General features: G+C 37.6%; 1 protein-coding gene across 2 annotated transcripts in view; it reads left to right on the top strand.

Annotated features, from left to right (window-relative positions):
- Positions 1-12781, top strand: part of EDIL3 (EGF like and discoidin domains 3) — a 1521395-nt gene extending 1508614 nt beyond the window's left edge. For both annotated transcript variants that reach the window (XM_086960856.1, XM_086960857.1), the window contains one exon: positions 9522-12781. In XM_086960856.1, coding sequence (XP_086816982.1) covers positions 9522-9671 — 150 coding nt within the window. In that variant the 3' untranslated portion in view covers positions 9672-12781. The remainder of the gene's footprint in view (positions 1-9521) is intronic.
- The last annotated feature ends 332 nt before the right edge of the window (positions 12782-13113 follow it).

Raw genomic sequence — 13113 nt, 5'->3', positions numbered from 1 at the left:
TATTTAGAAGTCCTTTGCACTGCTGGTACGTAACTTTTTCCCATATTAAAAGGGACACACTGGCAGAGCAAGGGGCTTGTAAATGAACCCTTATGTGTCTCTAAAAATCTAGAGACCATAACAATTTAGGGGTTAGGGGCTTGCCCCAGTTTACAAGGCTTATTTAGTGTAGACATTTTTATGGTGCTTAGCCCCACATGCATCAAAGCAAAAACCGGTCGCAAACAGGCAGATTCTGAGAGTCTGCCCCTTTGCGACAGGTATTTTTGCCTTTGGGATGCATCATCCCAAATGCAAAAAATGCAATTTAAGTAATCTCTAAATTGCGATTACTTAAATTGCCATTGCATTTAAGGAATCGCAAATTAAGATTCCTTAAATGCAATGCATTAAAGTAAAGAAATTAGCGATTTCGCTAATAGGGGGCGCAAATTACCATGAAGTTGAACTTCATGGTAATTTGCAAAAACTTTGAAAAATGCACTAAAGTGCATTTTTCTAAGTTCCACCCTAGGGCATGTGTGTGCGCAAGATGTACCCATATGCAGATTTCAGGGGTGTAACAGGGTGTTCTTTTGACACCCTGGCACCCTTGAAATTGCAATCTCAATTTGCGATTCTCTAATTGAGAATCGCAAGTTGAGATTGTCTTCCCATTCTTTCCTATGGGCCTTTAGGTCCATAGGAATGAATGGGGAGGTATTCCTTAATTGCAACTTGCAATTTGCGAGTCGCAATTAAGGAATTTTAAGAAATCGTTATTTTTTAAGCGAGTTCTTCATGCATAGCATTTTGCTATTCCTTATTAGCGAATCCTTATTTTTCGCTAATAAGGAATCGCAAATTGCATTGTTGATGCATGTGCCCCAAAGTCTTCTCCTATTTCATTTCTCTCCAAGTTTTACCTGTCAGCCTTCATAAAGTCAGACAGAGATCAGTGTGCATAGGGTTGAACATCAGGAGAAAGCTGAGGGTGATTTTAAGAGCATTCCAGTAAGTGAAGTAGGACTTAATGTGTTGGATACACCGGGAGCATTCCCGTGGTCATTTCATCTTGTGGTGGTTTTACTAAACTTGAATATCTTCAGTGGCTGATGGACATTGGTATGTCTTGAAGGACCAGTTAATCAATCTTTTGGTGAAGAACATTTGTGGTATTGAAACTGGAACTAAAAAAGAAGAAAAGTAAAATGGTAAATAGACAAAATATCGCAAAAAATATATAGAATGGACATAATATCGAGTACAAAATATAGAATGGACAAAATATCAAATGGACATAATATAGTGGTCAATAATATTGAAATGCAGGTAAGTATTATCGAAGTACATGATCTAGGCAATAAAATATATGGAATTTTTAATAATATCGATTTTTTAAGTGTTTTGTATATATTATATGTGTTAAAAGTGTATAATAGTTTTTGTAATGTATGTTTCATTTTTTAAAAGTAATGAATTTTTTGTTATTACATTTTTGTGTAATTTAATTCTGTAGTGGGTTGTGGGTTGTGGGTTTATAGGGCAATAGGGTGGGAAGTAATTTAATTATAGTAAAGTAAATATAAATTTTTAGGAATTAGTAATTATTTTTAATTTAGTTTTGCGTTTTAGTTCTGTAGCATGTTGTGGATTTATAGGGGAATAGGGTGGGAAGTAATTTAATTTTAATTAATTAATTATTTAAATTTGTGTATTGATAATTAATTTACTGTTAACTAATTATTAATTGGCATTTTATATTATTTATTAATTTTTGGGATTGAAAATTAATTGGTTATTTAATTGTTAATAGGTAATTAATTAAAAAAATATTTATTGGTATTTATATTTAATTAATTGTTAAATATTTTGTAATTGGTAATTAATGTTAATATTTTTTTTATTGGTATTGATAATTAATTTTTATTAAAATATTAAATTGTTTCTTATCATACTGTTGCACTCACTTGAGTGGGAATAGTAATTTTTACCCGTACACTATCCAACTCTTTCCCTGCTGTTGTACTCACTGGAGTGGGAATGGTAATTTTTACCCTCCCTCTATCCAACGCTTTCCCCACTGTTGCACTATCTGTAGTAGGAATAGTCATTTTTACCCCTACAATATCCAACGCTTTCCCAATGTTGCACTCTTTGGAGTGAGAATAGTAATTTTTACCCTCCTGCTAATCAAAGCTTTCCCTACTGCTGCACTCAGTGGAGTGGGAATAGTAATTTTTACCCCTACGCTGTCTAACGCTTTCCCTACTGTTGCACTCTCTGGAGTGGGAATAGTAATTTTTACCCCTACGCTATCCAACACTTTTCCTACTGTTGCCCTCTCTGGAGTGGGAAAAGTAATTTTAAACCCTCACTATCCAACGCTTTCCCTATTGTGGCACTCTCTGGAGTGGGAATAGTAATTCTTACCCTCCTGCTATCCAACGCTTTCCCTACTGTTGCAATCTCTGGAGTTGGAATAGTAATTTTTACTCTCCCACTATCCAACGGTTTCCCTACTGTTACACCCACTGGAGTGTTATTAGTAAACTTTACCCTCCCGCTATCCTCCGCTAAAAATATTGAATATTTTTGATTAATATTACGTTAATATATACATGTGTTATTTAAGTATTTTTAAGTATGTTTTAGTTAATTATTTTTATTAATTTATTAATTTTACATTACTTTTAAGACACTTAAAAAACAATATTTTTGATTCAATATTTTTGTACTTACCTGTTTGTAGATAGGAATTTAATATTTTGGCATTCTATATTTTTTCCACGATATGTTTTGGCAGGTCGATATTTTGGCATTCTATAGTCTGTCAATGATCCATGTAAAATATGGTTGCACAGCCAGTCATAACATCCTTATGATTAGGCAACATTTTAATGATGCTGGAATCTAGGATTTAGAGTTCCGGATAAAAGATTATATACTTAGTTGGAGGAAGGTGCATTGCTCTGTATGAGCATGATGCCTACCAAACTGCTTAAACAATGATAAATGATCCTAAATTGGATATATGGATGTTAGCAGACAAACTACTCCAGGAACAAGGATGACTCTCTTGTCCCTTGACAATTTAGAGCCACCATTTCTTTCCTATTACCATCTACTATTCTGTAGGAATATCTACAGCAGAAAATGGGAAAGAGAACTTGGGGCCGATTACGATGGCGGGCGAACTTTGTTGCAAAAGGGACCGCCCGAAAAACGAACTAGGATGCCCCCGCCACACTGGGCATCCATCATCTTAGAATAAAAAATTAATTGCAGTCACAGGAAAAGGATGAGTCAAATGTGTTGGATGTTTGCGCAAACTCTATTCCCACCACTGGGAGGCTAGTAGGGATGAGACTACACAGTGAAATGAAACACATAAATTATTCTAAAATGGTGATCACAATTAGGGACAACAATAATAAGGTAGTTTCTCAAAGAAAAATCAAGACCTACTGCTGAGCATAAAGGCTTAGTTTATTCAGGTACATAGGAGAGATCTGCTTGGAAAAAGAGAGGTGCAGAACCCCCTCATTAAAAAATGTAATAATGCTATTTTAAGTTTTTGGGTAACACAGATATCTATATCATTAAACGGTTTGACATATGTTTTCATTATTATTGATTAATAATTCTATAATAAAGTGTTCCTGTTATATTTAGCGATGAACCTCTAGTCATATGCCCATGGGGCCTCCAATGATAAACAGCTGGATGTAGAGTGTAAGCTGATTCACAGTAATCTGCTGAATCCTTGAAAAGTACCTAAATTGTATTTATTTTTTGGTTAATCAATTGAATGATCTGTTGATTTCACATAATATTCAAGGTACGTTTGGAAGTGGATTTCACTCTATCAATTGCATCAAATTTCCCTATAAATCAATTGTGTTCACATGGTACATATTCTCAGTGCAATGTGGATATATGTACCCTTCATCAGGGAAACAAATATACAATATTACCCTTGAGTCAGATAGAAAAACATGTACATTTTAGCTCTGTTGAACAAAGAAAACAGAAACTCTGTCCATCACCTTTTCCAAAATTGATTTTATCCACACTATGTGTGGGAGGGTATACTCAGACGTGAGTCCCTAGCTCATTGTACCATCAGGATTCAAGCAAGCCGGGCCGAAGACGGCTGAAATGCCAGAAACCGGTCCCCGGTAGCTTGTCTCCTTCCCAGTATAAGAATTGGCTTGGTAGTTTGGTTTGCCCTTTTCCCATCATGCACTGGGACAGGAACAGACTAATTTGCATATAGCCAGGTTCTGAAGCTGGGATGGTGCAGTGAGCTAAAAAACGGTGATGGATCAAGCCCTGATCTCTTGACTGGGTAGGAGTATTCTGCATCATTCAGAAACTCTGTCCATCACCTTTTCCAAAATTGATTTTATCCACACTATGTGTGGGAGGGTATACTCAGACGTGAGTCCCTAGCTCATTGTACCATCAGGATTCAAGCAAGCCGGGCCGAAGACGGCTGAAATGCCAGAAACCGGTCCCCGGTAGCTTGTCTCCTTCCCAGTATAAGAATTGGCTTGGTAGTTTGGTTTGCCCTTTTCCCATCATGCACTGGGACAGGAACAGACTAATTTGCATATAGCCAGGTTCTGAAGCTGGGATGGTGCAGTGAGCTAAAAAACGGTGATGGATCAAGCCCTGATCTCTTGACTGGGTAGGAGTATTCTGCATCATTCAGAAACTCTGTCCATCACCTTTTCCAAAATTGATTTTATCCACACTATGTGTGGGAGGGTATACTCAGACGTGAGTCCCTAGCTCATTGTACCATCAGGATTCAAGCAAGCCGGGCCGAAGACGGCTGAAATGCCAGAAACCGGTCCCCGGTAGCTTGTCTCCTTCCCAGTATAAGAATTGGCTTGGTAGTTTGGTTTGCCCTTTTCCCATCATGCACTGGGACAGGAACAGACTAATTTGCATATAGCCAGGTTCTGAAGCTGGGATGGTGCAGTGAGCTAAAAAACGGTGATGGATCAAGCCCTGATCTCTTGACTGGGTAGGAGTATTCTGCATCATTCAGAAACTCTGTCCATCACCTTTTCCAAAATTGATTTTATCCACACTATGTGTGGGAGGGTATACTCCGACGTGAGTCCCTAGCTCATTGTACCATCAGGATTCAAGCAAGCCGGGCCGAAGACGGCTGAAATGCCAGAAACCGGTCCCCGGTAGCTTGTCTCCTTCCCAGTATAAGAATTGGCTTGGTAGTTTGGTTTGCCCTTTTCCCATCATGCACTGGGACAGGAACAGACTAATTTGCATATAGCCAGGTTCTGAAGCTGGGATGGTGCAGTGAGCTAAAAAACGGTGATGGATCAAGCCCTGATCTCTTGACTGGGTAGGAGTATTCTGCATCATTCAGAAACTCTGTCCATCACCTTTTCCAAAATTGAACAAAGAAAACGAGACAAGACACAATGATGGGAGATGAGTGGTGTCCGTGATTGTGCAGAGTCAATCTCCCTGGTGAAGAAGTCATGTAGAGGCTAAGAACAAAAGTAGGGGAAATGAAGATCATAGTGCGGTTAGATGTGAGTTTACCTGGTTAAAAATCTTTGCTACAAATTACACTACAGCAAGCAGAGGTCATAACATCAATGATTTAAAGTGGTAACAAAAGCAAATAATCAGGAAGATTAAAAGTGTTAGCAAGGACCATTAAAACGAGGGTGGTGAGCAAAAAACGGTCTGTGATCGATGTGTAGTGATCATTCAGTGGAGCCTGAAAGATGGACATGCATGCAACATGAAGCATATTGGTTTTAAACGTAAGAGGTTACAACTACTCTTTAGTGTTTAGTTGGTATTTACAAGTGTCTAAGTATAAAAGTGCCCAGTAATGCCTCTCTCTTATCTTCAATGTGAACATGTGACTCCTAGCAGTTACAGTAGCATCGTCATGTGCCTAAAGAGCAAGCCCAATGAGTATCTAAAATGCTTTTTATATTGACTCCTCAGAATAAATTTGTAATGGGATAAGCTTCTGGAGTTTTCTCACCCACAGAGGTATTGGCAGGAAGTGAGCACAAAGAGTATTGGCGTGAAGTGAGTGCAAAGATTATATACATAACATAATGATAATATTTAGCATAGTGTTATGATATCGACTGGTTTGTGAGTTTAAAAATACATCAAAACAGCATCCAAGTGCTCCAGCCGCTAGTCCTGACCCCAAGGTCACTCTACATAGTGGGAAGCAAGCCAGGCTGTGTCAACGTGCCCCAGGACATATGTCCCAGTTCTGTTCACATCTAATTGATGTTTTAGCAATTTATTAGGCAAAAATATTACTTTTTGGAGAGTTTAACCTGTGGGCCTGCGAGGAAAATTGTGGCCCTATCTCCTCTGATTTTACTAACTTTCTTAAAAGGCTGAACTTTGGGTAGCAGGTATTTACAGCCACACATGTCAAGAGTCCTATATTAGATCAGGTCTGGTCGTTAAATCTGACCATCCTCGATCTCAGTCACCCCTTGTACTTGGTTCGACCACCATCTAATTACATTTGATATCCACAACATAACATCAAGGTAATCTCCTTACTGTCCTGGTACTTCCTCTAGAAATTGGAAGCATAATAATCTTAACACTTTTTGTAACTTTCTGCCACAACCCCAACCTTCCTGTAGCGAGAGGCTAAATGAATATTATTGGTCAATTACTTACTGCCTCAGAGAAAACAGCGATATGCATGCTCCAATGCATCAAACTAAATCAGCCCACTGCCATGAAGAAGCAAAAGGGTATTCAGATGACTTAAAGAAAGCTAAACTCAAGTTGCGCCAATTGGAGCGTAAATGGCAGAAAGCATATTTGACAGAAAATAGGAAATCTTTATTATGCAGCGTAAAGCCTATAAGAAACTGATATGGGAGGCCAAATCTATCTACTTCTTCGTAAAAAACTGAAAATAAAATAAACATAATATTTGACATTTTAAATGAACTCCCTAACACAGACCGTTGAAATCCCCAGGTGGTACCTTCTCAAAGTGTGTGTGAGGACTTGAATTCTGTTTCATTGAGAAAATCCAGATGATAAAATATTGTTTTCCCCCTAGCCCTCTCACTAGTGCTTTCCCACTGGAAGACACAAACCCAATAAAACATATACAGCATTTCCAGCAATCAGCAAAGATGATTTTCTGAAGTTGATGAATAAGCATGGGTGGATTTCGCGGATCCACGATCCGCGAATTTGCGGATTCGCGGATCCGCAAAAATCCGCGAACTTGCGGATTCACAGATTTTGCTTACTTTTTTTAAATGGGGGGATGCAAAGGCCTCTATCCAGCATCACAGCTGATTTTTGACGGTAGATTTGGGAAGAAGGCACACCTGCCCAGCCTTGACGACGCTCACAATTGTTTTTGGGCTGATGAATGAGTCACTGAATTTGAGCTTCAACTAGTTCCAGCGACCATGTGTGTGTTACTATGCAATCGCCCCGAAGGGCGCAGGGGTCCCTTGAGTGAGCTGTCCATCCCATCCATCATCCTGTTCTATTTTAGGATGGCGCAGGCAAGCTGCCAGCGCTATCCTAAAATAGTTACTAAATTAGCTTCATCAGGAAGCACTAATAGATAAAATAAAGCAGGTGCTCGAGCACCTGCTTTATTTTATTTTTTAGTGCTTCCTGTTGAAGCTCACTAAAGCTAACTTAGTAACTATTTTAGGATGGTGCTGGCAGCTTGCCGGCGCCATCCTAAAATAGTTACAACTTCAAGCTTGAAGGCTTGAACTTTTGCCCCCCAAATCCGCTGGCGGATTCGCGGATTTTCAGTAAATTTGCGGGAGTTCGCGGATTTACCAAAAATCCGCGAGCTGAACGGATTTTCCGCTCACACTTATTGATGACCAAGGTGACATTTTTCTCTCCTAACGATATTTACACACCCTCAAACATAAAATTATCTTTTCAGATCTCCCTGAGCCATTGATCACTTTGCTTAACCTATCCTTAAGTCAGGTCATGCCCCCACTTTCTTTCAAGGAAACAGTAGTTGTCCCATTGTTAAAACAAGCATTGGCATAGCCAATAGGTCTCGCTTTTGGGACCTTATAAGTATTTAGTTAAGCAGCACAATATCCTTGGTGCAACAACATCAACAGTTGCATGGAAAAACACTTATAAGATACAAGGTTTAGCCATGCAACATCTGATGTTGTTGCACCAAGGATATTGTGCTGCAAATCTAAATACTTATAAGGTTAAAAAAGAGAGACCTATTGGCTATGCCAATGATTGTTATAAATGTGCATGAGATGCAGGGGGTTGTTTTGGTGTTTCTAGAGCTGTGGAATAGAAAATGTAACTCAATGATATTTACTGTAAATTGGTCCATGGGGAAAATGTTTTTTAAATCCCCAAACTTTTATTTAGTTTTGAAGTTATGGGATCACCACTTTTAACATAGCTACATCACACATTGTTTTGTTATAGATACAGAGAAAGGGGATCAGGTATAGCCCAATGCACTTATGTCAGTGGAAAAAACTCCAGCACTGATAGAAATTCGCTAAGTTTTTATTGGAACATGTGTGCCGTCATATTTTCAACACTTTCGCAATGAAAACATAATGAAGATGTGTTCCTTAGATTCCACCTCATTCCTCACCACACAGCATGACTAGCACTCCATTGCTTCAAGTGTACCCCCAACACGTCTAGGTGTACACTCAAGGGTTTAATCTTAAAATTATTGTGAATTATACTAAACGTTGTCATTTTCTTGTAGTCTGTCATGTATATTAAAAATGACATTCAATTTTAGACTAAAATTACAAAAAATCCTGATGGATTATACATTTTACGTTGATCCAAAAATATGCTTCTGTTTTTTAGAGCTATTATGCTTTCACATTGTGTTTAATAAAAGCACGTTTATATCGCGTGAATGGATCTCAAATAGGACTTTTTGTCTCAATGTACCTCTCTTTTGTCTTAACATCACAGAGGCACTTTCAACAAAGTTGACAAATAAATAAAATATGTTAGCAAAGGAAAGGATGTTTGAGGTCATGTTTTCCACTTTTGTTACAAGAACTGATTTCAAAGTATAAACGTTACAAATCTTGAGCGACGTCATAAAGGGATTACGTAAAAAGTAGAAAACTGTTTATATGCAGCAAATAACAGAATCTTCTACTTGGCATTGAAAATTGAAAAACAAATAAAAAATGCCATTAGCTGCATGAGATAGCCTTTTAGTAGTAACATTTTACATGGCTGTAACCTGAAAAGGACAATGAAAGCATGTGGAAGTGGATAAAGCCCAACTTTTGTGTTGTTGATTTTGACAATATTATCCAAGCCATATTGAAAATAAATTTGTTGATACTGTTCAATTTATTGTACGCATGAGCCAATACTACTTCTTGTGGGAAAAATAAAATGGACATCAATGTTTATGGAGATACATTTTGTTAAACCTTGACAATAATATTTACTGTTATTTATTATTTAGAACTCAGACAATAACAATTGTTTTCTTTTTTCCAAAGGTATTTCAGGGTAACTTCGACAACGACACACACAGAAAGAATGTAATTGATCCTCCACTTTATGCACGGTACATCAGGATCCTACCTTGGTCCTGGTATGGAAGGATCACTTTGCGGGCAGAGCTTTTGGGTTGCACTGAAGAGGACTGATCTGGACCACCACATGACGACCACTTCTTGATATTGCTAAACTTCCCATAGAATGAACTGTGCAAAATCTTTAGGAAATGGAATGGTTTTTTGAATAAGTGCTCACTTTATGGTAGGCAGATAACTGTTTTATACAAAGTGGTCTGTGCCTGCCCTATAAATGACCCCATCAGATCGTGTCCTTTAAATATGTTACAGTATTGTCCCTTTACTGTGGAATTACCTGTCTAGTTTTCTTCTCAGTTGTTCACACTGGTGGAAATGTGGTAGAGAAGAAGAGCAGCATCATTTTTACAAGGAAGGGAAATTTGGCATGGCAAAGCTCGCTTTACAGCATATGGGGAAGGTAGCCTGATACATGTTTGGAAATTCACACTGGAATTTTACTTGTTACAAGTGATACTGCAGCTTTAGCAATAAGTTTTCTCTGGGATGACTGCATTATCTTAATTGTTTCCCTTGTGCCTATTAACACATTGTCAATAACCATAACTCGCATTTTGGAAGACACCCTCTCTGTATTTTATCTGTATTACAAACTACTTTTCAGCCTTTTTAAAGCACTAGATCTTCTGGGGTGAGTGCTGCATCTGTGTTCGATTCTCTTCTGCATGCCCTACTGACAATTTATGTTTGTCTGATCACAGTTTATACTACGGCTCTAATTACTCTCTTGGTGAACATAATATATTACATCACATAGTCTCATCTTAACATTTGAGAAACTTAAGGCAGATTTGCCTTCAAAACCTGGTCCAAAGCTCCATTACCTTTTAATGTACACCTGTGAATAAACTATTTAAGCTTTTCAATTTATGATTCTATGTTGTCTCTCACAAATCCGCAAAGGTAATTAGAAAATGTGCAGAGGACAAACAACTATTGAATAAGTTCCCCAATGGACCAGAATTTAATAAATAAAGAAAACACACTTTGAAGCCTTAGAATAGACACTGGGGCATTTTGAAATACATACATCTTACCAAGATATATAAAACAATTGCAATTAAAGGATTTGAACAATAACAGAAGATCAAAGCTTATGTTAGAGGAGCATGAAGAAATTTAAAGTATATGTAAATTTACTTATGCTGGCAATTAAGTCCAGGAGCTGTATTAAATGTTTAGTGTTACTAAAGATCAGAAGTTGCGCTCATCATGTGACCACTGTTCTACTTTCTATTATTACCATGAACTTTGTCATTATTTAAAACAAAAATCAAAGACTTCAATAGGTCACCAATAACCACTTATGCTTCATTCTTTTTTAAATGTCAGTATTTAAATCTCCTGATATGCTGATACAGGAAGTTGAAGCACAATGCAGAGATGTTTATATTTGTTAATATTTATACGAGCAGGTGGCTGATCTTAATCATTGAGGCTTTGTTTGAAAGCATGACATCCTGGGTAGAAAATGTACCCCTCCAACCGTGCATTGTCGCATTTTGTTTCTGTCAAATTTGATACAAAATGGGTGGGAGCTGAACGACAATACGCTGCCAAGTACCCAAAATGCAACTAAATGATTTAACGTCAAAGACATTTTGACAGCCGGAGGCCGCAGTTTGATACTGGACTCACAACACATACTGTATTTATTGATAAGTGGGCAGGGGGGACATATGAATTAAAACTACCTGTGCCCTTCAAAGATTTATTTGGCCAGATATTTTAGCTGATATGGTGGAATTTTATCAACTGTCATCAAGGGTCCAATTAAGGTAATGCACACACAGATTGCAATGCTTGAAATCTTGTATACCACTCCCTTGCTTTGTTTTACTTTGTATTCCATAAACAATGCCACTAGACTGTTAATGTCTTGTATGTATAACTGTGTTAACAGTATTCCATAAGAATGTGTACTGTGTCTGAACTGGTGTTGAATTGTACGGATCAAAGACAAGGAGAAAGTCAATCAACAAACGACTCCAACAAAGAGCAAATACTCCTTTTGGTTAAAATGGGATTGGGGGGAGCGGTGGTTCGCAGAGGCAACCATGTTTTGCACTTTAGGCTCTTACCAAGTGGTTTGTAGGTAATGCATTGAATGTTTAACGTTGGAATTTTCCTTTAAAACTGCTTTATGTTATTTATCTTTAACTGTTGCCTTTTTCAGTATTATGTTAAATGCAGCTGAGTCCCTCTCGCACATTTTTCCTTGTTTTTTGCTATCTAGCAATCGCTTTCCGCTCGTTGCAAAGGTGTGCCTATTCTCCAAAAGACTGATGCATTCTTAAGATATCGAACACTTTCTATTTTTCTAGTTTTTGAAGCAGTGACACATTCATTTAACATGATACGTGGACATAAACCCCTAGGAAACACAATGGCGTCAACTGTGACGTCATATGCAGAAGGCCTCATTTATCCCTCCCCCCCATTCAACCAAGTTTCCACGTGATCTAAATTACACCTCACGTTTGTCCTATGTGTTTGTTACACTAGTCAGAAGTTATTTTCAAAAGTGGCATCAGTTACACTTGATGACATCATTTGCACATTTTTTGCCATAAAACTTTCCAGAAGGCGCACAGAAATGCAAATCGATAAAATGACAAGGTCATTTCCACTGAAATCAATGGGTCTGCTCTAAGAGACCATAACTTTTTATTCAGTGAATTGGTAATAATAAACATGAAATATGGCGATTCTCCCAATTCAATTTCTCCCTTGTCGGGTAACTATTTGTAAGATGCTTCAACTTCGGTATTGTTATTTGGTACATGCTATTTTTATAGCCCGAGGGGAAAAGCAAAGGCACAAGGCTTCGTTTTAGCTGTAATCTATTTAAGGGCTTGTCATAAAACCTGGTTCCGATTGACTTTCTCTTTTGGAATGATTGCTTTGGAATTTTGTGTGGTTTTGAAGACTAAGGGTACTATTGGAATGTATCTGCTTTACAGCGAAATACTTAATATAATATCTATTGCTGGCTTCCCATGTGTCAGTAAGTACAAAAGTATCTCCGACACACTGACCTGTGCAACCTTTCAAGCTGTGTAATATTCAAATGTTTTGTACATAATCAAAATCATGTAGATTGATGTAATATCAGTATGACCTTGTCTAGTCTTCAAACTTACAATAAAACTTTTGAAAACCTGTTGCGTTTTACTGAAATATATGTCCTGAACAAACGTGTACACACACATCTCTCTATCCAATACAGTAAATACAAGGAAGGAGTATGTGTTAAGGGAAACCTTATACTTTATTTATGACGTCCACGTATTTGCCTACTTTGTAAATGCATTATGCTGCAAACTTATTTGTGTTATATTTTGTTGAGAAGTGGCTGAAAGATGCTCATGGTTGTTCAGTGTTTATATATTTATTAGATGTTTATTGGCTATTTTTAAATTCATTTTACAGAAATTGAGCAGCTGGGAAATGAGCTACCAGATATAGCAACTGCATGGAGAACTTGCAACACATT

Source organism: Lissotriton vulgaris, chromosome 3_1 (genome assembly GCF_964263255.1).
Source record: "Lissotriton vulgaris chromosome 3_1, aLisVul1.2, whole genome shotgun sequence".
In the NCBI taxonomy this organism is placed as follows: domain Eukaryota; kingdom Metazoa; phylum Chordata; class Amphibia; order Caudata; family Salamandridae; genus Lissotriton; species Lissotriton vulgaris.
This window is presented reverse-complemented; position numbering and strand designations above follow the sequence as displayed.